We start from the raw sequence: 23,298 nt of genomic DNA, 5'->3' as shown, positions 1-23,298 counted from the left end.
CACATTCAAAGGGAAAGTGGGGAGGGAGAGAACACCATTTTATTCCTCATTCTTAAATAGATGTCATACTTTCATCATCAGCTGCTCCTCCAGGTTGAGCAGGGGAGTTTTCTTGTCCCTCCCTTTCCTGTTCCTAGCTAGGTCCACAAGTTATTGTTTTTTAAGTGTGCAGAACAGAAAGCATGTCCTAGGGGTCATTAACTTACTGAGCTCACTGGGCAGGATGTAGGTCTCATTCCACCATTGTTTTATTGTTTGGGGGCCTGCCTTGTGCTTCTGCCTCCTGGTTTTGTTCCTAAGCAAGCCTGCTTGCTTTTGTGGTTAAGCAAAGCTGCTTTCTTGAGTAATCTTTAACTTGCAGGGGTCTCCCATATTTTTTCTAATTACAATCCCCTAGAGGAGTGAACTGTCGCTAGAACCAGTTGCATGGAAGGGGCAAGAGGTCTAGGACCAGAGTCCAGAGCCCCCTGCAGCTAGGTTGCCAGAGTCTGCTCAGCGCCTGCCTCTGGGGCTGCCCTCTTGTTACTCCTAGGCTCCTGGCTGCTTGCCTGCCCCCTCTCTGGTATCCTGACACTCCAGGTCTGGAAGGGATGCTTCACCTGCAGGTTCTGGAGCCCTGCCAGAAGTTACTGGAGAAGAGAGTTGACTCAGCCTCGGAAGGAACAGAAGATGCTGGGCTGAGGGAGTGACCTGGAGGTGGGGCCCGGGCTCCCTATAGAATTATTGCTCCTTGAGGCTGGCAGGTTCACAGTCAGTCCCATCCCATTGGAGCAGTCGCTGCCAGCCAGCCAGGGAGCTGGCATCTTGGCTGGGCCTGGAGTGGAGCCAAAGTGTCGGCATGGAGAGATTGACACCTAGGGGACCACCTGGCCATCCTCACCAGGTAATAACGCCTCCGAGCCTATTGGCATCACTCAGGGCAGGGCTTGGAGCCAGGGTGCCTCTAAAGAGCCTGACACAGCTGAAACCAAGGTGATTCTGGTCTCTGGGGAGGGGCTGGGTCCCAGACCTGGCATCTCTGCCTAGGCAGAGGATGAAGGAGGAAGGCAGAAGGTGAGGGAATCTGTGTTTAGGGATAATGAGTGGGTGGGATGGGTGATTAACAGCCATAGAAGTAAGCCCAAGGAGACCAGAGTCCACCGTGATCGACCAGGCAGCAGCCCCTTAGAGCCCCACCCCTTCCTTCCTCCGAAGGCTCACACACCACATCAGAGAACACACTGGCTGTGTGTCACAGGAGACCCCACCAGGTCCACAGCCTACTACTGCAGGCAGCGGGCTTCCTGGATCCGGCCAGAACCCAGGAACCACCTGTGCATCTCAGGAGATATGCTAAATCCCCAACCTCAAATTATTTGCCAGGCCCGAGAGCTATGAGGCTGCAACCAGGCCAAAGAGGCCTACAAACTGCTTGCTCTCACCCTGCTAGGTGCTTTCCCTCAATCTTTGCCACAGACCCAGGTCAGAAGGACTGGCTCCTCAGGTCTCCCTTGCTGCCCCAGAAAGTGGCCATGAAGGATGCCAAGATCACTGTCCAGGGGCATTTATTTCATTCAAGAGCTGGCCAGGCTTCTGGAGCTTGGCCCTGAGATCCAGGCCTGAGTTGCAGCTAGGTAAGCAGCTCTAACGTGATGCTCCTGAAGATTTGTTTGGAGCAGGCCAGGCACCAGGGACTCCTGGAGAAGACGGAGGGGGGACCCTTCCATTGCAGGACACCTGCCGTCCCAGCCCATGTCAGCCTGAGATCTGGAGGACCCTTCCCAAGCCAGACATTAGTGGAAATGCCCTGATGTGGGCTAAGGGGGACTCATGGCTGCAGGAGGAGGAAGGTGGAGGGGCTGGGCTCCAATAGGAGCCTGAGCCCCAGGACCCAGCAGTGGAAGTGTCTGAAGCATCCCCTTTCCTCCTCATCTCCCTGGAGAAGGCTGGACATCCTTTTCTTCCACCCTTGCCTTCTCTGGGCCCAGCCCAGTGGGCAAAACTGGCTCATAGGCCCTGGGAGCCTACCAACACACCTGGGAAATGTCTTATTTGACAGTCCTGGGATTGGCCGAATCCCCAAGGCCTTCAAGTTGGCTCCAGGGGCAGGCAAGCCTCAGCGGCTGCCCCACCCCACCTCTTACCTGGTGGAAGGGGAAACTGGAGCCTGCCTTGGCAGCAGAAGTGTGGCTGGTGGGGCAGGCCGGGGCATCCAGGACTTGCTCTGGGATGGGCCAATTGTGTGGTTCTGGAGCAACATCTCAGCCTGATTCAGAAGGTTCAGGGCTGGAAGCTGTGGCTGCAGCTCCCACTCCCGGTCTCTCCAGCCTCCCATAGGCAGGTTACTGGGTGCCAGCAGGGAGAAAAGGCAGCCTGCTCATTTGTCTCTCCCAGCTGAAGACCTCATTGTCATAGGTCCTCTGGACCCCGGTCTGGGGACCCCAGCGCCCCTCAGTCTCCCTTGAGCAGGGCCAGCACTGAGCCATGGAGGAGGCCCTGGGGTCACCGTGCAGGGGGAGAGAGGGTGTCTAGGACTCTCAAAAAGGAGGCACTCCCAGGATGCTACAGGAAGCTGAGCTGGGGGACCCTACAGGAGACCCTCCACGAATGTCCATTGTCAGTCTTTAGTGGACAAAGTAGTCCAGGAGGGAGGGTCTTTAAACAAGGAAGGTGAAGCCCCAGAACCCTTGGGAGAAAAGACTTCTATTAGTTAACATGTTAGTTGGCTCAATAACCCTATTTGTCTAAAACAAATCCATGAAATTCTAACGTTTAGATATCCACAGGGTAGAGGGAGAAATCTGGATGGTTTTACAAAGATGCAAAGTCCTAAGAACTTCTTACGGATTGTGAGCTCTGGCCCTGAAGGCCTGGGTTTGAATCCAAACTACATCACTTGCTTACCAGGGGCTTCCCCTGTAGCTTGGTCGGTAAAGAAACTGCCTGCAGAGCAGGAGACCCAGGTTCAATCCCTGGGTCATGAAGATCCCCTGGAGAAGGAACTGGCACTGGAACCCACTCCAGTATTCTTGCCTAAAGAACCCCATGGACAGAGGAGCCTGGTGAGCTACCTACAGTCCATGGGGTCGCAAGAGTCAGACACGACTTAGTGACAAAATCACCATGTCACTTACTATCTCTGTGACCTAGGGCAAGTCTACCTTGCTGAGTCTCAATCCTCTCATCTGTGAAATGAGAGAACTATCTTACAAACTGTTGGGACAATAAACTGAGTTTGAATATGTAGTATGCTTAGTATAGCACCTAGAAACATAAACTTAACAAGTACTTAATAAATATTAATAGTAATAAGAAAAATTGTCTAGAAACTGCTTACTTTTTTGCTAAGCATTCTACAGGCATTAACACATTGAGCCTGAAAACACTGTGTCAGGTTGATACTGTTATTAGTCTCACTACAATAGGGAAACAGAGGCACTGGGGAGTTTAGTGACTTGTCCTGGGTCACACAGCAATCAAGCAGTTTAGATCCAGACAATCTAGCTGGACACCTGCCTTGACCAATCTGTTCTCCTACCCCAGCAATGACCAGTCATTGTAGTGACTGTCACAGCCCATCCTCCAGATGCTATATTAGTGACACTCTTAGAGGTGAAGAGAATGGAGTTTCACCCTAGGAAAGAGATCCTCTGGGGAATGGTGGGCTTTCTGAGGTTGAGAGCTTCTCAGTGACCAGAGAGGAAAATGGGCAGCAACATCCAAATTGGGCAGGGTGGCTGTCTGGAAAGCAAGAAATTGGGATGCTTCTTAGTAGCCCCAAGTGGCTTTAGAGCAGCCCATAGGCTGTGGCCCTGAGAACTGGGGGGCCTGGGGCTGCCTCTGCCTCTCCCCAGCGTGGAGTGGGCATTGGAGCACAACTCCTCACAGGAACCAAGGTTCCAGCCTGCACCTTCTCTGTGGTGGATGGTGATGGAATTAGTGTGGGGAGGAAATGGAGCCAGGTGTCTAAAAAGTCACTAAATCACTGTCAATTACAACCTCTGGCTTATGGCCTGTGGATGTCACTGCTGCCACTAATCCCCAAGAAGGGAGAAACCAGTCTATCTTGCTGGGAGGGTCACGTGTGCTCTGCCAGAGAGCTGACTAGGCTGACAAAGACATTCAGCCAGAAGCTACAGGACAGGGAGAATTGAGGACCAAGGGGCACAAGCCTGATTGACTTTGCTGTGGCCCATTGTCCTTTAAGCCTCTCTGTGGGGCATGGAGAGCCTGTCCCGTGGACGCTGAGCCAGCCTTGGGCAGGGAGCACCCACGCAGGGCAGAGACGATCCTGTCAGGAGCCAAGACTGTCGATCACATGCACAGAAGCGGGACTGGCGGTGGGAGGATGCAGCACAGGAAAGAGCTTTGGTTTCATCGCAGCGCTGTCTCCTGACCCTGCAGGCACAGTGTCACTTCCGCCGCAGATGGCAGGGTCTTATCATAAAAAACGTGTGCAGGGTGCCCAGGAAAAACTACCCAGAGGGGCCTCAGGAAGAACACAAACCCGGTGGCCCCCTAAATGCCAGCAGTGCCAAGGACCTCAGCGGTAGGGGTTTGAGGATACGCGCCCCCCACCCCCGCCCACCCTGTCCCTGGGCAGGACTCAGCCACACCCCACCTGCCCTCTGCTTTTCTTCCTGCCACCTACTTCTGCTCATCTTCTTGGTCCCTCAGAGCTTCTGCCCTTTCAGTTCTTTTCCCATCTCATTGGGCTTGTCTGTGGGCTAATATGGCCTCACCATCATCTTAATTGGAACAGGAACTGGCAACCCACTCCAGCATTCGTGTCTGGAGAATTTCATGAACAGAAGAGCCTGGCGGGCTAAGGTCCATGGGGTCACAAACAGTCAGACACAACTGAGCGACTAACACATGTCGTCTTAATACATTTTGCCCCCTGCACACAGTTAACAGCCTGATGCTCTTGGAATTTCCCAATTCACATCCAAGAAAGGGTTTGTACCTGAGGCCATGAGGGAGCACTGGGCCCCTGGGGCTCAGCCTCCTGGAGTCACATGCCCACTTCCTTTCCAGAGGGCTGGGGGGACAGTGGGCAGCCGGGTCGCATGCTTCACCAAGGGGCTGCCCTCCTGGGAGCTCTGGGGGTGGCTGACCCCAAACTGACATGTCCAGTAAGGTGGGCATCCCCTGGCCCTTTGTTTCCTGCACTCTTCCCTATACTGTGCAATCCTGCCCCTGAAGGGAAGGGTTCCCACAAATTCTACCCCCTTTGAGGTCTGCCATTCTCTGACAGCCACAGCCCCAAGGGCGGCTAAGTCACTTCAGTCGTGTCTGACTCTGTGCGAATCCATAGACAGCAGCCCACCAGGCTCCCCCGTCCCTGGGATTCTCCAGGCAAGGATACTGGAGTGGGTTGCCATTTCCTTCTCCAATGCATGAAAGTGAAAAGTGAAAGTGAAGTCACGGGCAGTGGTAGGCAAAGGCTGTTTGGCCCCGCAATGCCTGGCAGCATCAGTAAGCATCTCAGGTACTGATCAGTGGGGCTCGTGCCTGAGCAGGAGGGACTCAGTGGTCTGTTTCTCTCCAGAGGGAGGCCTCTACCTGCTGGCGGCTCACCGTGAAGGTCCTGGAGGCACGGGGCCTGGGCTGGGCTGACCTGTGTGAGTAACTGTGAACAGGGCTCTAGGGAGGTGGGGTTGACTGGGTCCTAAGGGAAAGACCCAGGCAAGTGCCTAGGGGCTGGGCTGGGCTGGGCTGCCCAGAGTGGCTGCAGGGATCTTGGGAGGAACCTGGTGAGGCGTCTGGAGAGTGATGTGAGGAATTCTCTCTCACAACGGCTCCCTTGATGTTGGCAGTGAGCGAGGCAGACCCCTATGTGGTCCTACAGATGCCAACCGCACCTGGAACGAAGTTTAAGACCAAAACAGTTACCAACTCCAGTCATCCTGTGTGGAACGAGACCTTCACTTTCCTGATCCAGGGTCAGGTCAAGGTAAAGGTCAGAGTATCCCTGGCCACCCACCTGAGGACAGGTGGTACCACACACACGAACGTTTTGGGGTGGAGCACACCTTTTTGTGGGGCTCAGGCAGAGACCCTGGGGAATGGGGTGTCTGTGTGCTCCAGCCTGGATGTGCTGTATGCGAGAGGATATGCGAACGGCAAGGTGATGGTCCTCCCAAAGCCAGTCTGTGGAGTGGAGGCATAAGAGCCCTCCTGACTGGGTTGTTTGAGGTTAAATGAAATCACACATGGAAGACTCCCAGTAAGTGCCTGGGACCTACCGTGCCTTAGGGAACCAGCAAAGCAGGCATGGAACTGGGATGGGGGAAACTCTTTGAAAGAATTTAATTTCTTATAAAAACAAAAATTAACAGGGGTAAGTTAAGAACTTTGCTGATTTCCTTTAACCACTTTCAGGCTTTACCTATATTTTTATTTTGAAGTAAAAAGCGTGGAGGCATAATCATCTTTTCTTGCCCTCGGCATCAAGTGAGGGCTCAACAGTTGTGAGCCACACTATGAGTTAATAATGTGCTAAGTTTCTGTTCTCGGGTCCCTAGAATGTTCTGGAGCTGACCCTCTATGATGAGGACACAGTCACGCAGGATGACGCCTGGTTCAAGGTTCTCTATGATGTCTCTGAAGTCCTCCCTGGCAGGCTGCTCCGAAAGACCTTCTCCCTGCGCACCCAGGTGGGTGGGGGTACCTACCGGCCCCACCTCTCAGCTCCAGGCTGAGGAGGTTGCGTAGTTTCTCCTGTCTATTGGGATGCTGCCAGGCCCTTCCCGGAGATTTTTGCATTTTAATAGGAAAGGAGAGGCTTAACTTGACTATTATCAGCTGAATCATTTAATGAAAGATTCTAGTCTTCTACAGGGAAGGAAGGATTCTAGTCTTCTACAGGGAAGGAAGGTTTGGGATGATGTGAAAACTTCCTCATGTGCCACAAACACAGCTGGGTGTGCCCAGCTCATCAGGGGGTGCAGGCTCATCACTCCTGCTCACTGCTCTGACCCTCCCAAGGCCTGCGTGATGGTCTGTGCTCCTTCTGCAGCAGGCAAAGCCTGGAGGCATGGAAAGCAGAGTTCTGGGGTTGGTCCCCCTTGAGAGGAAGATGAAAAGGACCCTTGGCATCTTCAAGCCTCTTTAGGCTTGTGTCCCTCGTCTTCCCCTTCAGCCCTGCCAGCTGTGGAACCTGAGCAGGTAGCCCATTTTTCCCTAAGACTCAATTTCCTCATCTGTAAAATGGGAGCTGTTGTAACACCATGCCTCCCTTGGAGGCAGCTTGAGATGATGACATGACACACATAAAGGAGCTGTGCCAACTCCAAAGACACATGGGCATGTTGGCAACTGGTTCATCTTTAATTCCAGGGACCGGAGGAGCTGGACGTGGAGTTCCTGATTGAGAAAATGTGAGTGCTACCACCCAGCCCAGGGAGTGTCTCAGGACAAGGCTCTCCTGAGGAAAATATCCTCGATTCAGATCTTCCCATTGGTCTTTCCAGTCTAGATGTGTTGTTCCTCATCTCCCACCCCTGTCAGTCAGGGTGGGGGGACCCTATTAGAGAAATGAAATGAGGAAGGCGGTATTTTCTCTGCCCCACTCTCCTCCTCCCTCCCCACCTTTAGCGCTTCAGAAGCATCTCCCCACACCCAGAAAAATCATATCCAGGACTCAGAGAACCCTCCTTGTCACTCAAGGAGGCCCCATCTGGGTGTAGCCTGAGATGGGAGGGGGATGTCAGTGCAGGAAGCATTGGCCTTTGCAAGGCCGCACTCTGAATGGTTTGATTTTTCCAGGTCAGACTGCCCGGAAAACCTCATCACCAACAACGTGCTTGTGGTAACCACCTTCCCCACACCTGTGTGGGAACAGGAAGCAAGGAGGCTGAGGGAGGGACCCCAGAACAGACACCAGGGTAGAGGTGGAGGGTAGGGGTTTGGGGGTGGGCCAAAAGGGGTGAGGCGAGGACAGGACTTTGCAGTAAGACTGCCTGGCCTTCCTGCTGGGTGGTCACCTGGGGCTGCAGGGCTTGGAGGGGCCTAAAGGGCACTTGGAGAGAGAGGAGGCCGAGGCTCTGCTGAGAAGAGTTCTGAGGGAGCTTTCAGGGAATTTTAGGCCAATGGTGTTTAGTCATGTGTAATGAGTTCATAATTATTAGCCCTGAAGGTGGCAAGGAGGACTGACAGGCCAGGCCAGGCTCAGGCTGTGAAAATTCAGGTAACGAGCCTCAGAGAGCCTTTCCAGTGTGGCGTGCTTCCAAGCTGGGAGCCCTGAGATAGAGTCAGGGGTCAACCAGCTCCTCCCCGGAACAGTGGAGGGTCCTAGTCAGCTCTCCTAAAACACAGCAAGCTCACAGAGCTGCAGTGGACAGGAATGGGTGGTGAGCGATGTTTAGAAACTTTCTATTCAAAGCAAAACTCCCAACAGGCAATACAGCCCTGACCTGGGAGCCAAGCCAGGCCCTGCCTGTGGTGAGTCAGGCCACTGGAGTTCAGAATTGAAGTGGGCACCCACCCTCGGGGTCCTACGAGTATCTGTTTGATGGGCTAGCATTACTTTTTCAAATACCCTGTAAAGAGCCACACCTGAGGCAGCTGTCTTTCATCTGAGGTGATGGAGCCCAGTGACATGCTGTCGATGTAGCAGTTGGGCTGTGGGCTCCAGCTGGCAGGCATTACAGAGAGAACGCAGCAGACTCCCTTGGCAAGGCAGTCAACTGGAGGACAGTCAGGAGATGTTTCAGTGGCTAAAATGTTAAGGTTTTGTTTCTCTGACCCAGTCCATCATCCTGTGGACTGGCAGGTTGCATAATACTATTTGGGAGCAGTTATAATAGAATGCCTCCTCCAGGTTGAGTCTGCAGAGAAAGAGAAGAAAGAACTGGGCCTGAGGGCTGGGGACGCTTTCAGAAATGTCAGAAGTTTGGCAAATGTAGAAGGCTGGGTGGAGATGGGGTTTTCTTGGCTTCTCCGGGACCAGAGGTAGGGTGAGAGGTCTCAGCATCCGGTTCCACTTCTGGTTCTGGATGCAGTGGATTTGGGATAGTGGGGCTCAGGGGGTGAGGTTGAGGGGACCTCAGCTTCCCCTGCAGAGTCCCCTGTCCACAATGTGGTCTGCCCCAGGCGCGAGAGCTGTCACGCCTGGATGTCCATGTCGTCAGCATGGCTGTGGCTGCAGGTGAGACAAGGTCTGGCCTCCGCCTGGAATGTGGGGGGTGGATGGGGGTGGCTGGGGAACCTGCAGAGCAGGAGGTTTCCCTCACAGCACAAGGGCAACGGGGCTCCTCTGGGCATTAGAGTCCCCCCCTGAACTGCGGGAAGGCACTCCCACAGAAGGTGGGAGTCCCATGGGGGTTGTGGGCAGGGCTCTTTCCAGAATACTGTTTGCCCTGGTCAAGCCACTCAGCCTCCCCATGTCTGGGGCAGTACTGCTGGTTTCCTGGATCCTAGTTGGGGTTCTGGGTTTTTGTTTCCTTGTGCTAGTCTGTCCTCTCTCTCCCTAGATCAGGATGAGCTGGAGCTGGTGCTGAAGGGCTCATATGAGGACACGCAGACATCTACCCTGGGCACAGCCTCTGCTTTCTGCTTCCACTACATGGCAGCCCAAGAGGCTGAGCTGAGTGGGTGCCTGAGGGTAGGTCTTGGCTCTGGGGCTACCTGCCAACCCCAGCCTTGGGCCAGCTCCAGCTGCTGCAGGCCTCTTTCTGGCCATCCCCCTGCCAAGATCAGGCCCCTGTGGCCTTATCAGCCTCCCCCAGTTAGGTACTATGCCCTTGCCACGCAAGGAGGATGGCCAATGACTTAGGTTGGGCATGGGGGCTGTGCCATGTCAGTCTTTGTTTAAAGTCTTTAATGGCTCCTCCAACAATGCTCTTAGAATAAAATCCCATGTCTGTGTCCACAGGCCCTGATAACCTGGCCCCTACACACCTCTGCGGACTCGTTCTCTTCCATGTGTCCCTCATTCATGATGCTCCAGCCATGTTTGTCTCTTCTTGCTTTTCCAGCACCCCAAGTGCTTTCCCTGTCCCCCTGTGTCTCTTTCCAAGGCTGTCTACTCCTCTTCTTCCTCGTCTACTTCCTCCTCCTCCTGCTCGTTTAGATCTCAGCTCAAACAGCACCTCTCCAGAGGCCCTCCTTGATCCTCCCATCTTAAGTAGACTTCACATAGCTCTTTGGTTACTCTGTCACATCACACTGCTTATTTCCTTTACGATACTTACTAACAACAATTTGTTACCTGTTCCTTTGTAGATTCACACATATGATTCAGTTAGAATAATAAATAACACTTAGCCATTGATATACTAAAAAATATAAGCTATTATAATTATTATTGATTGAATAATAATTGAAGTATGGTTGGTTTACAATATTGTGCTAGTTTCAGGTATATAGCAAAATAATTCAGTTAGCTGTTATTTGTGCAGTTATTATTACAATAATTATAAATATTGTAATTATTTTTTTATTATTGGAGTGGGGCTTATATCTGTCTGGATCACTGTCTAGATACACAGTAAGGATTTGTTGAATAAATGAATGAATGAACAAAGTTTTCTTCCAGAGCTCTATAAGCAGTGGCTGGAACTCAGGCCACTCAGCTGGGCACCTCACTGTGCCCCTGAGGTCCTTGGCCATGGGGAAAGAGGTGACCATTGACGTGCCTGCTACAAACGTAAGTGGCCTCGGCTAGATGGGAAGTGTCGGTGAGAACAAAGACGGGGGAGCCAAAGCCCCCAGGGGATACCCACTCTCCCCTCAGGGTCTAGAACAATCTGAGTAGGGTCTCTTGCTCTGATTTCAGGCCCCAGGAGTGAAGCTGCAGCTCAAGGCTGAGAGCTGGTAAGGGCCATTCACATACGTGGAAGACCAGGGTAGTCACAGGAGTTGGGGAGAGTGGTATAAAGAATAGCCTTGGGAGTTGGGAGCAGGGAGTTTATTCGGCAGTCACTATGGGCTTCACCAACCAGTGGCTGAGCTATGCAGGTGCCCCTGACCCTTGACTCCTATACCGCCCCAGCCCTGAGGAGCTGGCTGTACATCTGGGCTTCGATCTGAGTGTGGAGGAAAGAGCCTTCCTGAGCAGGAGGAAGCAGGTGGTGGCCAAGGCCCTGAAGCAGGTCTTGCAGCTGGATGGAGACCTGCAGGAAGATGAGGTTTGTGGGGGTAGAGGGACGTGGGTGCAGATAACTTGTACTGGCCCTAATGGACTTCCTGACTGCTATGCCCTCTCCAGGTACTTGAGTCACAGAGACTGGGGGATGGGCATGTGGGGGAGAGATATTGGGCGTGGGGAAGCTCTCTTTGGGGACACTCTCTTTGGGGACCTGTCCAGGGCTGAGAGCTATTACTTGTTGGGGAGAAGCAGGTGCTGGCTCTAATCCTGAAAACTTTAGGCCCTGCCCACTAGGTCCCATCCCTGGGGGCAGGGGGCCACTCCATCCCTGTCCTTGTTAACCCAACCTGTGTCTGTGTGCAACCCAGGTCCCTGTAATAGGCATCATGGCCACAGGAGGAGGCGCCCGGGCCATGACCTCTCTCTATGGCCAACTGTTGGCCTTGCAGAAGCTAGGCCTTCTGGACTGTGTGACCTACTTCAGTGGCATCTCAGGCTCTACATGGTGAGGGCCCTGGGGACTTGGAAGAGCAGAGATGATCAGGCTCCAGAGGGATATGGAGAGGACATCAATGGGACCCTTTTTGTGGGGAAGCCAAGCGGTATGGGCTGATAGGTGCCAAATGGCTTTCTCAAAAGGGAGGAAATAGACAATCAGAGGTCCTGCCATGAGTGAGCAATGGCAGGACATCCATTCCATGCTACTGAATAGGCATAGGTTGGCTGATCTGGAAAGAGCTGGCTTTGAGTTTCTGCAACACTACTTACTGACTAAGTGACTCTGAGCAACTTATTTCCTCTGATTCTCAGTTGACTCATATCCAAAATGGGGGTAATAATAGCACAAACACCATAGGATTAGAGTGGGACAGCCCAAGTTGAAGCACTTAACATATCTGACACATATCAGGAACTCCAAATTGGTAGCTCTTTTTCCTTTAATGGTTGTTACCTCATTTTATCCTCACAACACTCTATGCGGTAGTCTTCCTTATTGTCCCTATTGTTGTTCAGTAGGTCAGTCATGTCCAACTATTTGGACTCCATGAACTGTAGCATGCCAGGCTCCCTGTCCTTCACTATATCCCAGAGTTTGCTCAAACTCATGTCCATTGAGTCCGTGATGCCATCCAACCACCCCATCCTCTGTGGTCTCCTCCTCCTCCTGCCTTCAACCTTTCCCAGCATCAGGGTCTTTTCTAATGAGTCGGCTCTTCGAATCAGGTGGCCAAAGTATTGAAACTTCATCTTCAGCATCAGTCCTTCCAATGAATATTCAGGGTTGATTTCCTTTAGGACTGACTGGTTTGATCTCCTTGCTGTCCAAGGGACTCTCAAGAGTCTTCTCCAGCACCACATATTGAAGGCATCAATTCTTCAGCGCTCAGCCTTTTTTATCATCCAGCTCTCACAACCCTATAGTATAGATGATAATGTAGGTCACAAGATGTTATTTTACCTAAAGGTAGCATTGCCTCCTGATACCCCACTCTGAGAAGTGAGACTTCTCACTGTTGGAGAGTCATTCCTTTGAGTCTTATTAAAATGTGACTCTAAGGAGTAAAAGATGAGTAAACTCCTCAGAGGAGTTTAGGTGACAGCTGTTGATAAGCAGTGTCTTAAATGGCTTCAGGACAGACATATAAAGAAAGGAGTAGGGCCTATAGCTGTGCTAGACAATACAGCAGCCACCAGCTACATGTGGTTACTGATCACATGAAATGTGGCTAGTCCAAATTGGGATGTGTTATAAAATGTGCAGCGAGTTTTGAAAAACAGTTTGAAAAAATATAAATTTATATTAATTTAAATATTGATTACATGCTGTAATGATAATGTTTAGACACTGAATTAAATGAAATATACTGTTAAAATTAATTTTTTCAGGTCTCTTTTTACTTTTTAAAAATGTGGTCACTAGGAAAATGTAAATTACATATGTGGCTCACACTCTATATTGGACAGTGCCAACCAAGGAGAGAAAACCCTGAGACAGCTCCCAGACAGGCAAGGTTTGGTGGCAGGAATCACATGTTGGGAGAAGTCAGAGAATGGAAATTGGAGTTGCAGCAACCATGCTGAGCCTTGGTCTCCTACCGTAATGATCCTTTGTTTTCTCAGGACAATGGCCCATCTGTATGGGGACCCTGAGTGGTCGCAGAAGGACCTCAAAGGACCCATCAGTCATGTCCGGGAGCACCTGGCCAAGAGTAAGCTGGAGGCCTTCTCTCCCGAGTGCCTGGCGAGCTACCATCGGGAGCTGCAGCAGCGGGCTGAGCAGGGCCGCACCACGACTTTTGTGGACCTGTGGGGTCTGGTGCTGGAGTTCATGCTGCACGGTCAGGTAGGGCACCTGTGCATGTGAGGGGGAGGGTGTGTGCACTGGTGGGGCAGGGGCAGCCCTGCAGCTAGCTGAGGCCCATGTGCCTTTCCTGTTGGGAAAGAAAGGCTAGTACATTGTTGAAGGATATGGGAACAGCCATACCTCTCTACCTCAGTGTCTACCAACTCTGGAATGCTGACTTTTTGAGTCAGGTTAGTCTTCAATTAATTACCGTGAAACAGAAATTTCTGGATCTCTCAAGAGCTAGGGACCAGTTAGTGCCAAAGTCAGTTAAGCATTGTGTTTGAGTCAGTGAGATTTTTGGAACAGCTTTTTATTTATACTGTAATATGAAATGTATTCTTCTTCACTTCATGGTAGTGTTAAAAGCATACACTGTGGGGCCAGATTTCCTAGATTCTAATTCTAGGGCCTCTTACTAGCTATGTTTCCTTAGGCAAGTTACTTGACCTCTCTGTGCCTCAGTTTTCTCATATGTACAATGAGAATGAGAATAGTACTTATCTTACAGGGTGGTTCTGAGCATTATTGTTGCCTTGGCATAGGGTAAGCATTCAGTTCAGTTCAGTTCAGTCACTCAGTTGTGTCCCACTCCTTACGACCCCATGAATTGCAGCACGCCAGGCTGTAAGCACGGAGAAGGCAATGGCACCCCACTCCAGTACTCTTGCCTGGAAAATCCCATGGATGGAGGAGCCTGGTAGGCTGCAGTCCATGGGGTCGCTAAGAGTTGGACATGACTGAGCGACTTCACTTTCACTTTTCACTTTCATGCATTGGAGAAGGAAATGGCAACCCACTCCAGTGTTCTTGCCTGGAGAATCCCAGGGATGGCAGAGCCTGGTGGGCTGCCGTCTATGGGGTCGCACAGAGTTGGACACGACTGAAGCGACTTAGCAGCAGCAATGCTTACAGCCTGCTGCTGCTGCTAAGTCGCTTCAGTCGTGTCCAACTCTGAGCGGCCCCATAGATGGCAGCCCACCCGGCTCCCATGTCTCTGGGATTCTCCAGGCAAGAACACTGGAGTGGGTTGCCATTTCCTTCTCCAATGCATGAAAGTGAAAAGTGAAAGTGAAGTCGCTCAGTCATGTCCAACTCTTAGCGACCCCATGGACTGCAGCCTACCAGGCTCCTCCATCCATGGGATTTTCCAGGCAAGAGTACTGGAGTGGGGTGCCATTGCCTTCTCTGGTAAGCATTAAGTGTCAGCAAATCTATTTCTTTACTGTGATCCTAACACCATTAAGACAAAACTGAGCATATAAAAATTTTTTATACCTTGCTTCTTTAAAAAAAGAAAAAGAAAAGCTTAGTAAGTCAACTTCTGGATCTTATATTAACTGATACAATGATTAAAATCAGGATTCCTTTTTTTTTCCAAAAAAAAATTGTGAAATTGTGAAATTGTTTTTTTGTTGTTTTACCCCTTATAGTTTCTTTTAAAGCTTTTGAAGTGACTAAAACACAAAAAGTATTTTAATATTTGTAACAAAAAAGTACTATCAAATACATTAGCAGAGGAAAGATTCTTACCGTTCTTATCTTTGGATATCAAGCATTTGACCAAAAATGATTATCATGGTCCAAAGGACCATAAAAGGACCAAAAAGTGAATTTGTTTTCAATTTTTTCTTTAAATTTTTGTTCTTGTTGGCAAGCAAAATGCTATTTGGAAATTACCAACCATTCTTATTTTTTATTAGTTAAAATATTTATTATAAAATCCTAATAAGTGTTTTTTACAATAATTTTCAGACCTAAGAAAATACATAAAGCATAAAGAATAATATAAGGAATATGCAGGATCTCACTAATCAGCCTAAGACATGAAATGTTACAGAAAAAGCCAAAGCTCCCTGTGGACCCCCCTCCAGCCCCATTTCCCTCCCACCCCCAGAGTGAACCACCATCCTGAATTTGTTATCACATACATATCTGTAACCTGTATACTTTATATTATACGTAACATATATCTTACAAATGTTTATACTTTCTTAGATCCACCTTTATTACATATACTTATATTAAAATATATATATCCTTAAGGAAAATGTAATATTAATTGCACAATGGTTTTATACAAGTCTTGTACCTATGTGTTCAAGATTCTCTAAGCCTTGAAAATACATACCCAGTAGTGGAAGTGTTAGGCCATTGAGTGGTATATCTTCAACTTTTCTAAGCTATTGCCAAATTGTTCTCCAAAAGGGTGGTGTTAATTCACACTCTCACTACCAGTGTATTATAGTTTCTTTTTCTCTACATGATCTTCACACTTTTAAATGCATGTCCATTTTATGGGAGTGAAAGGAAATTTTATTGTAGCTTTCCATTTCTTTGACTTTTAATAAGGCAACATTTTCAAGTATATTTGTCATTGGAGCTTGCTCTTGCATTGATTATCTACTCAAATCCTTTTCTATTTAATGCACCTTTTAAATATTATTTTATAGGAATTCCTTATAAATTCAGGATATTAATCATTATCAGTCCTAATAGACTTTGATGCATAGTTTCAATATAGTCCAATGTGTCATTCTTTTCCTTTATGGTTTGTACTTTTAGAGCTTCCTTGAGAAATCTTTTCCTCCCCTAAAGTTATGAAATATCTTTCTGTATATTCTTATATGAGTTTTATATCTTTCTTTTTCACAGTTAGGGCTTTAATCTACCCAGAATTTATCTTCAGGTATTATGTGAGTAGGAATTAAATGTTGTTTTTTCCCACATGGATAGCAGACTTCCCCAGTATCACTTATTATCCCCACTGATCTACATTGCTGCGTCTGTCATGTGTCAGCATGAAGCTACAGTAACTCACACATTCATGGGACTTTTCCTGAGCACTTTATTCCATTCTGAAGTGAAGTGAAGTCACTCAGTTGTGTCCGACTGTTTGCGACCCCATGGACTGTAACCTACCAGACTCCATCCATGGGATTTTCCAGGCAAGAATACTGGAGTGGGTTGCCATTTCCTTCTCCAGAGGATCTTCCTGACCCAGGGATCGAACCTGCGTCTCCCGCATTGCAGGCAGACGCTTTACCATCTGAGCCACCAGGGAAGCCCCTTATTCCATTCTAATGGGACTCAGTCTTGATCCTGGTGCCAATCCTGCACTGGTTTAGTAACTACCTTTGTGATAAATGTCAGTTTCTGATTGGGCAAATGTATCCCCACCTTGGATCTCAGAATTATCTTGGCTATTTTTGGTGCTTTGCCTTTCTATATACATAATAGCCAGCCAGTCTCGTGATATATATTGTTGGGATTTTTGTTGAAATGGCATGGAACTTATAAAATCAACATAATTACTTGAAACATTTTTATTTTATTACCATATCCTATGTACTCTTTGGCTCTACTATTTAAGCTCATGTTTGGTTTTGAGGGTGCAGTGTTTTATTAACTGACTTTTCTGTCTGGTGTCAACAATTAATTACTATAGGTAGGGAAAGCTTGTTTTAACAGCTTGCTTTTTGAGGTACTAGAAAGTGAAGTTTGATCCTAGGCTATAAAGAAGACATATTTAATTACCATTTGATCCTCCAGAAATGACTTAATGCGTGGTTTTATGTAGTTTGTAGTCATTTTTAAAAAGACAAACTTAATTAGTCTTTTTAATATTGCTCACAAGAATAAAAATCCTTGTGGTGTTATTGAATGACAGTGCATCCCTTAGAATGAACACCCATGCAGTTTTGAAAATTTTGTCCCAATATGAATGCTTTTTGAATATTTTCTTCTTTTCCTTAGTCATCATGCTTTATCTCTTAAAGCTCACCTTGATTGTGTGCTTTTTAAAATAATTCTTTTTTAAATTATTTTATTTGTACTTATTTATTTTTATCTGTGACTGCACTGGGTCTTCATTGCTTTGTGCAGGCTTTCTCTAGGTGTGGCGAGGGGGGCTACTCTTTGTTGCAGGGCACAGGCTTCTCATTGCAGTGGCTTCACATGCTCTAGATGTGTGGGCTTCAGTAGTTGCGGCCCTAGAGCTCATGGGCTTCAGTCAGAGGGCTGTGGGGATAGGGAAGGACATGGGGTGTGCTGAGGCTTTGTCATCGGTGCAAGAGCAGGACTCCTCGTTGATTGGGCTGGGCTAGATACACACCTGGCTGATCATCAGAATCACCTGGAAAGATTTACAAAAGCCAAATTCCTAAGTGGCTTCTGCTGATTCTCAGAAGAGACCCAGTAATCTGTATTTCTCACACATTCTGAGTAAATCTGATGATAGAAGTAGATACAGCAGGGTGGGAACCTCTTAGGTGTAGCTGCTGAGGACAACCTTCAGCCTTACAGCTCTGAGAGCCTGAGAGATGGTGTGTTCATGGTACATGTACCAATCCACAAGAAACAGCCCAGGGCTTGTGGTGGCAGGATCCTTCCCCAGGTGGGGCTCCAGGCAGCCACCACCAACACCCTTGCTGAGGCCTGAGATGAGTCATATTTGCATCTCGGTCTGGGATAGAAGGAGACCCTTCTGTACTGCTAGAATTCAGTGAGTCTCATTGGAGGTCTCCCCAATAGGCAAGCCACAATCCTTGCCAGAGTTCTGTTGGAGGGAAAAGTAGAAGCAGAAGGCAAGGATAAAGAGTGGGGTACAACTTATACTGTGCAAAACAGGGACAGAGGAGATGAGGGGAGGTGAGGATGTCAGGAGTGTGTTTGGGAGGGGCTAAAAGTTGAACTGTGTCCAGGTTTACCTAGAAGGGCCAGCCCCTGGCAAAGCTAACAATGCACACTGAAGGAGGATTCCTGAGTCCTCTGCAGAAAGCTCTGTGTGTGTGTGAGAGAGAGAGACAGAGGATCCATGGCCCCTCCACCCTCTGACTCATAAAGATGGGCCACTGGCACCATAGGATGCAGGGATGGCTGTCACTGTTGACACTGTGGTCCTTGTGATTGGCACTCTACAGATATGCAGCTCTCAACCTGCAAGGCCCTACATGGCAACCCTGCATGTGGGGCTGGTCACACAGGGGCAGGAGTGGGAATTGCATCATGTGCCCACCCATGTCACCCAGACCCCCAGGCGCTTCCCCCCAGCCTGTTACCCACACCCTGTCTCCAGGGTGCTCCCAACCTCACTTTGGCCCTCATGCCTGCATCCCAGGTGGTGGATCAGAAGCTGTCAGGACAGAGAGCTGCGCTGGAGCGGGGCCAGAACCCTCTGCCCCTCTACTTGAGCCTCAGTGTCAAAGAGAACAGTCTGCAGACCCTGGACTTCAAGGGTACCATTCTCAGTCCCATCCATTGCGTCCTCCAATACACACACACACGCTCATGATGCACAGATGGCCCACGTCCTGGAAGGACGGTGGTGCGGATGGGCTGATGGGTCAGGTGGCAGGGCTCTCCATCTAGGGCAAGGGCTGTGGTGGCTAAGGATGTAGACAAAAGGCTGAGTGGGGGCGGAGGGGTCAGCTCAAGAGTCAGTCAGGCCGGCAGGAGGCTGAGGCCTGCTGGAGGGCTGTGTCTTTGGCCCTTGTCAGATCTGCCCCTCCTCCCAAGCCCATTGTCCTCTCTTTCCTGCCTCTCGCTCCTGCCCCCTCAGAGTGGGTCGAGTTCTCCCCCTACGAGGTCGGGTTCCTGAAGTATGGAGTCTTTGTCCCTCCTGAGCTCTTCGGCTCTGAGTTCTTCATGGGGCGGCTGATGAAGAGGCTCCCAGAGTCCCGGATCTGCTTTCTGGAAGGTGAGGGGTTGTCACTCTGAAGGCCCCGGATGTCCCTTGACCAGGCCTCTCTGATCGTAACCCCTGTACCCAGTTATGGGCAGAGCCCCTAGTGAGGGCGGATATTGGGTTGTGGGGAAGGGCCTTGTGGGGGCAGCCTGTTCCCCCCTCCTTCTCCATCCATACCCAAGGGTGGGGACTATTGGGAGGCAGAGTGCTGAGGCTGACTCTCTTGGGGATTTGGCCTGCAGGTATCTGGAGCAACATTTTCTCCCTGAACTTGCTGGATGCCTGGTATGACCTCACCAGCTCTGATGACACCTGGAAGCAGCACATCCGGGACAAGATCAGGGACCTGGGTAAGGAGCCTGGAGTGAGGCTGCTTCCCCTTCTGATGCTGCAGGGTCGGGATGGGAGCACAGTCAGGATCAGGCAGGGCCAGGCATTTCCAAGCCTGTCACTGGACCAACATCTATTTCTCTGGGCTCAGAGGTGTCCCCTGCCTCCGCGGGGACCTCCTCATGGCCAGAGACCTTGTGGATGCAGCCTGGAACAGCACTGGCCCAGATGTTTAAAGGCCTCTTGACAAGCCGACCACTCTACCAGCACAGCTCCAACTTCCTCCAGGGCCTCCAGATGCATAAGGACTACTGTGCCCAGAAAGACTTTACCACCTGGGCAGGTAAGGGCCAATGCCATGTGTCTCCCGGTAATAAGGTTTGGCTCCCAGGTGGAGATAGACCATGGCTGGGGCTACCAGGGGTCTTGGGTCCCAGCATCCACTTCTGGGGCGTGGCTTGGAGAAGGTCTTGCCAAAGGCTCAGATGACATGCATTCAGGGACTGACACAGAGGTAAGAAGGGGATGTGGAGGCAAATGCAGGATGAAGCAGGAGAGTGGTTGGTCTGTGTTCGAGTGGCTGCCCCTGACTATTGCTGCCTCCTCCATCAGACTGCAGGCCAGACTCCTCTCCCAACCAGCTGACCCCGCAGGAGCCCCAGCTCTGCCTGGTGGATGCTGGCTACTTCATTAACACCAGCTGTCCCGTCATGTTCCGGCCAGGCCGCAGGCTGGACCTCATAATCTCCTTTGACTACTCTCTATCCTCGCCCTTTGAGGTACTGCTGGTTGTCCCATGGGAACCCCAGACCCTCTAACCAGCCAGGCCACACTCCAGGGGAGAGCAGAGGGCCACTGACCCAGACTTTCTATGTTGCCAAGGAGAGGGAGAGGTGACAGGCTTTGACTCACAGGCTCCTGCCAGGGTGGGAAAGGGCTGTGGAAGAGCTGGGGCCCTGGGCTCCCAGGAATGGTAGACAGAGGGTCGGGGTGGGAGGAAGCTCATCATGCCCGCCCCCAAGAGGAAGCGCTGGACAGAGGTGAGAGGAAAGCCTGGCCTGTCCACATCCATCCCCCTGGGTCTCCCCCGGGGACTCTGTGGAAGGGGGTGAGTAGGGCTGAGAGACAGAAGCCTTACAGAGGCTTACTTGAGGCTCTGAGAGTGAATAAGCCGGAATAGCAATCCCAAATAGGGATGGGGGTGCTAGGACTGTACCCCACCTAAATATTCTAGCCAAACAATACTGCAAACCGCCTGGATCCTTGGCCTCCCTCTGAGGCACCACTTAGCTTGACTGGACCATGAGGAGGACAAAACCAGGTTGCCCTGAGCAGTCTGTTTGGGCTGGAGCTATACTAGCATTTTCTAGAGTGCTGACATAGGATGACCCAGAAGTAGTCGGTGCTCTCTCTGGGTCCCCCTGCCCCACCAGGTGCTGCAGCAGACGGAGCTGGACTTCCGGGCCCGGGGGCTGCCATTCCCCCGCGTGGAGCCCAGCCCCAAGGACCGACGCCAGCCCCGGGAGTGCCATCTCTTCTCAGACCCCGCCTGCCCCGACGCCCCTGTCGTGCTGCACTTCCCACTGGTCAACGCCTCCTTCAAGGACCACTCGGCCCCCGGTGAGGCAGCCCCACCCCTGCTTACTAACAGCCTGGCAGTCTGCTCCTCACAGGCACTGACCTGGGCTCTCCTGTGTCCTGTGGCCAGCAGAGGGAGAGAGTCTTAAGCTTGTCCAACCCAGTGTGGGACATGGTAGAACCCTGGCCTGTGGTGCGTGCCCAGATCCCTGCAAAGTCACTGGGCTGCCCTTCTCTTTGTCAAGACCCCAGGCTCAGTTGGCCTCCCCTACCCTGATGCCGCTCACTACACCTGGGCTCTGCTCTCTATTCTGTGGCCTGGGTGGGAGGGGCGGGAGCAGAATGTGGGAATCCCCACACTGTCACCTCCACAACTGCTACCAGTTGCAAGATTTTCTAATGGCCCCCCAGGTTGGACAGCTAGGAAAGAGAGACCCCGGTCCCCTCTCTCTTAGATTCCCCTAAGCCTGCCTAGGGTCACAGTTGGCCTCTCTATCATTCTACTGCAGCCCTTTCTGGGGTCCTTTCTGAGGGAACTCAGCCTCTACTCCAGGGTGCCTGAAATCTGAACTCTAATCACAGTCCCTCCAACCCTTGCCTCCCACCAAATGGTCAGAGTTTTATGACCTTTTGATGGGAAAGTCAAATTCTGCATTTGTACATGTTTTTGGCTTTCTATTAACAGTTCTCGCCATAATTCTGAAACTTCCAGCTTTACTCTTTTTTAAAAACGTTTTTTATTTATTTGGCTGTGCCAGGTCTTAGCTGCAGCTTGTGGAATCTAGTTCTCTGACCAGGGATCAAACCCATGCCCCCAGCATTAGGAGCAAGGAATCTTAGCCACTGGAAGCCAAGGAAGTCCCCCAGATTTACTATTTTCATTTTGTTTTTTATAATTTTGATTTATTTGTGACTGTGCTGGGTCTTCGTTGCTGCACAGGCTTTTCTCTAGTTGTGGCCAACAGGAGCTGCTACGCTCTAGCTGCTGTGCTCGGGCCTCTCATTGCGGTGGTTTCTTTTGTTCTGAAGCATGGGCCTTTCAGTTGTTGTGGTGCATGGGCTTAGTTACTCAAAAGCATGTGGAATCTTCCCTGACTGGGAATCAAACCCATGTCCACTACATTAGCAGGCAGATTCTTTACCACTGAGCCAGGAGGGAAGCCCCAGCTTTACTCTTAATGTGCTCAGTCTGTATCTTGGAATTCTCTTTCTTTCTCAGCAAAGACTGTTTCTTGCAAAGCAAAAACCCTTTGGTTTTCAGATGTTTGTTTCCACCATGAATTCTAAGAAACCATTCACTAACCTAATGGACTTTGTTTTTCTGCTGCTTTCAACTTATCCCTGAGGCTGAGGTGGGTATCAGGGGGTGGAAGACACGCAATGCTGTGAGGAAGTGTGGGGAGCAGCGCACGCTTCATATCTCAAAATAGCATCCTGCCACTCACAGAGTCCTGGGCAGAGGACACAGGGCTGGGAGGAAAGCATGGAGCCCCTTCAGTGGGGAGCAGCTCAGCCCTGTGCCCAGCCTCCAGGAACAGTCCTGCCAGCTGTGGAGGCCCCGGTCCCTGTCCTTAACTCCCTCCCGCCCCCGGGCAGGTGTCCAGCGTGGGCCTGAAGAACTCTCGGCCGGCCAGATAGATCTCACTGGGGTCACCTCGCCCTATTCCACGTTCAACATGACCTACAAGGAGGAAGACTTCGACCGCCTGGTGCAGCTCAGTGACTACAATGTACGGAGCAGCCAGGACACCATCCTGCAGGCCTTGAGGACCGTTCTGAAGCACCGGGCCCCAGAGGCCAGGCCTCCAAGGGTGCAGACTTGAGACTTCTCAGGGGCCCTGGGTTTTGAGGGCCTCACTGACCCCTCCAGTGGCCAGGGGCTCAGCCCACCTACAGTGGGCACAGCCCTTGTGGGGCTGACGTTCATGGGCTCTCTCAGGCCTGCGTCCTACCCAGAGTTCTCCCTTACCTTCAGAGCTGGTTTGAGAGGAGCTGAAAGCAAACTCCTCACCAGGCCACTGAGAGGAACAACTGGTCCAACCAGACATTCACAGGCAGTGCTTCTCATGCCTGAACAGCATGGATTTGAAGTGCAAGCTGGAGGTGCCAGACCAGGGTGGGATGGCAGGGTATGGGCCTGCCTGAGGGGTGGATCTGGGTATCAGGAATCACAGTCCATCCTGACAGGCTTCTGTTACTGCCTTCATTCCTCCTTCTCCTCAGTGTAAACTATTTCAAAGCACCATTACTGAGATATGATCCACATGCCATATAATTCATCCGTCTAAA

The 23,298-nt window shown here is 50.7% G+C and overlaps 1 protein-coding gene across 1 annotated transcript; it reads left to right on the top strand.

Annotated features, from left to right (window-relative positions):
• Positions 1 to 838: 838 nt before the first annotated feature.
• Positions 839 to 23,298, top strand: PLA2G4D (phospholipase A2, group IVD (cytosolic)). The gene is made up of 20 exons (XM_010848008.1): positions 839 to 883; positions 5,531 to 5,603; positions 5,799 to 5,935; positions 6,507 to 6,638; positions 7,321 to 7,361; positions 7,750 to 7,792; positions 9,076 to 9,130; positions 9,456 to 9,586; positions 10,520 to 10,630; positions 10,760 to 10,797; positions 10,976 to 11,111; positions 11,440 to 11,576; positions 13,193 to 13,415; positions 18,535 to 18,652; positions 18,976 to 19,113; positions 19,344 to 19,465; positions 19,585 to 19,774; positions 20,044 to 20,210; positions 20,865 to 21,051; positions 22,606 to 23,298. The coding sequence occupies exons 1-20, from the start codon at positions 839 to 841 to the stop codon at positions 22,830 to 22,832; spliced, it is 2,451 nt and encodes an 816-aa protein (XP_010846310.1). The 3' UTR covers positions 22,833 to 23,298.

Source organism: Bison bison, unplaced genomic scaffold (assembly GCF_000754665.1).
Source record: "Bison bison bison isolate TAMUID 2011002044 unplaced genomic scaffold, Bison_UMD1.0 scf7180017864259, whole genome shotgun sequence".
Taxonomy (NCBI): Eukaryota; Metazoa; Chordata; class Mammalia; order Artiodactyla; family Bovidae; genus Bison; species Bison bison.
The sequence above is the reverse complement of the archived record's forward strand: the minus strand, read 5'-3'. Positions and strand labels throughout refer to the sequence as shown.

Coding starts and splice junctions, on each gene's coding strand:
- PLA2G4D (XM_010848008.1), top strand. CDS start 839: ATGGAGAGATTGACACCTAGGGGACCACCTGGCCATCCTCACCAG. Junction 5,936..6,506: donor TGATCCAGGGTCAGGTCAAG/GTAAAGGTCAGA, acceptor TCGGGTCCCTAG/AATGTTCTGGAGCTGACCCT. Junction 10,631..10,759: donor TTGACGTGCCTGCTACAAAC/GTAAGTGGCCTC, acceptor CTCTGATTTCAG/GCCCCAGGAGTGAAGCTGCA.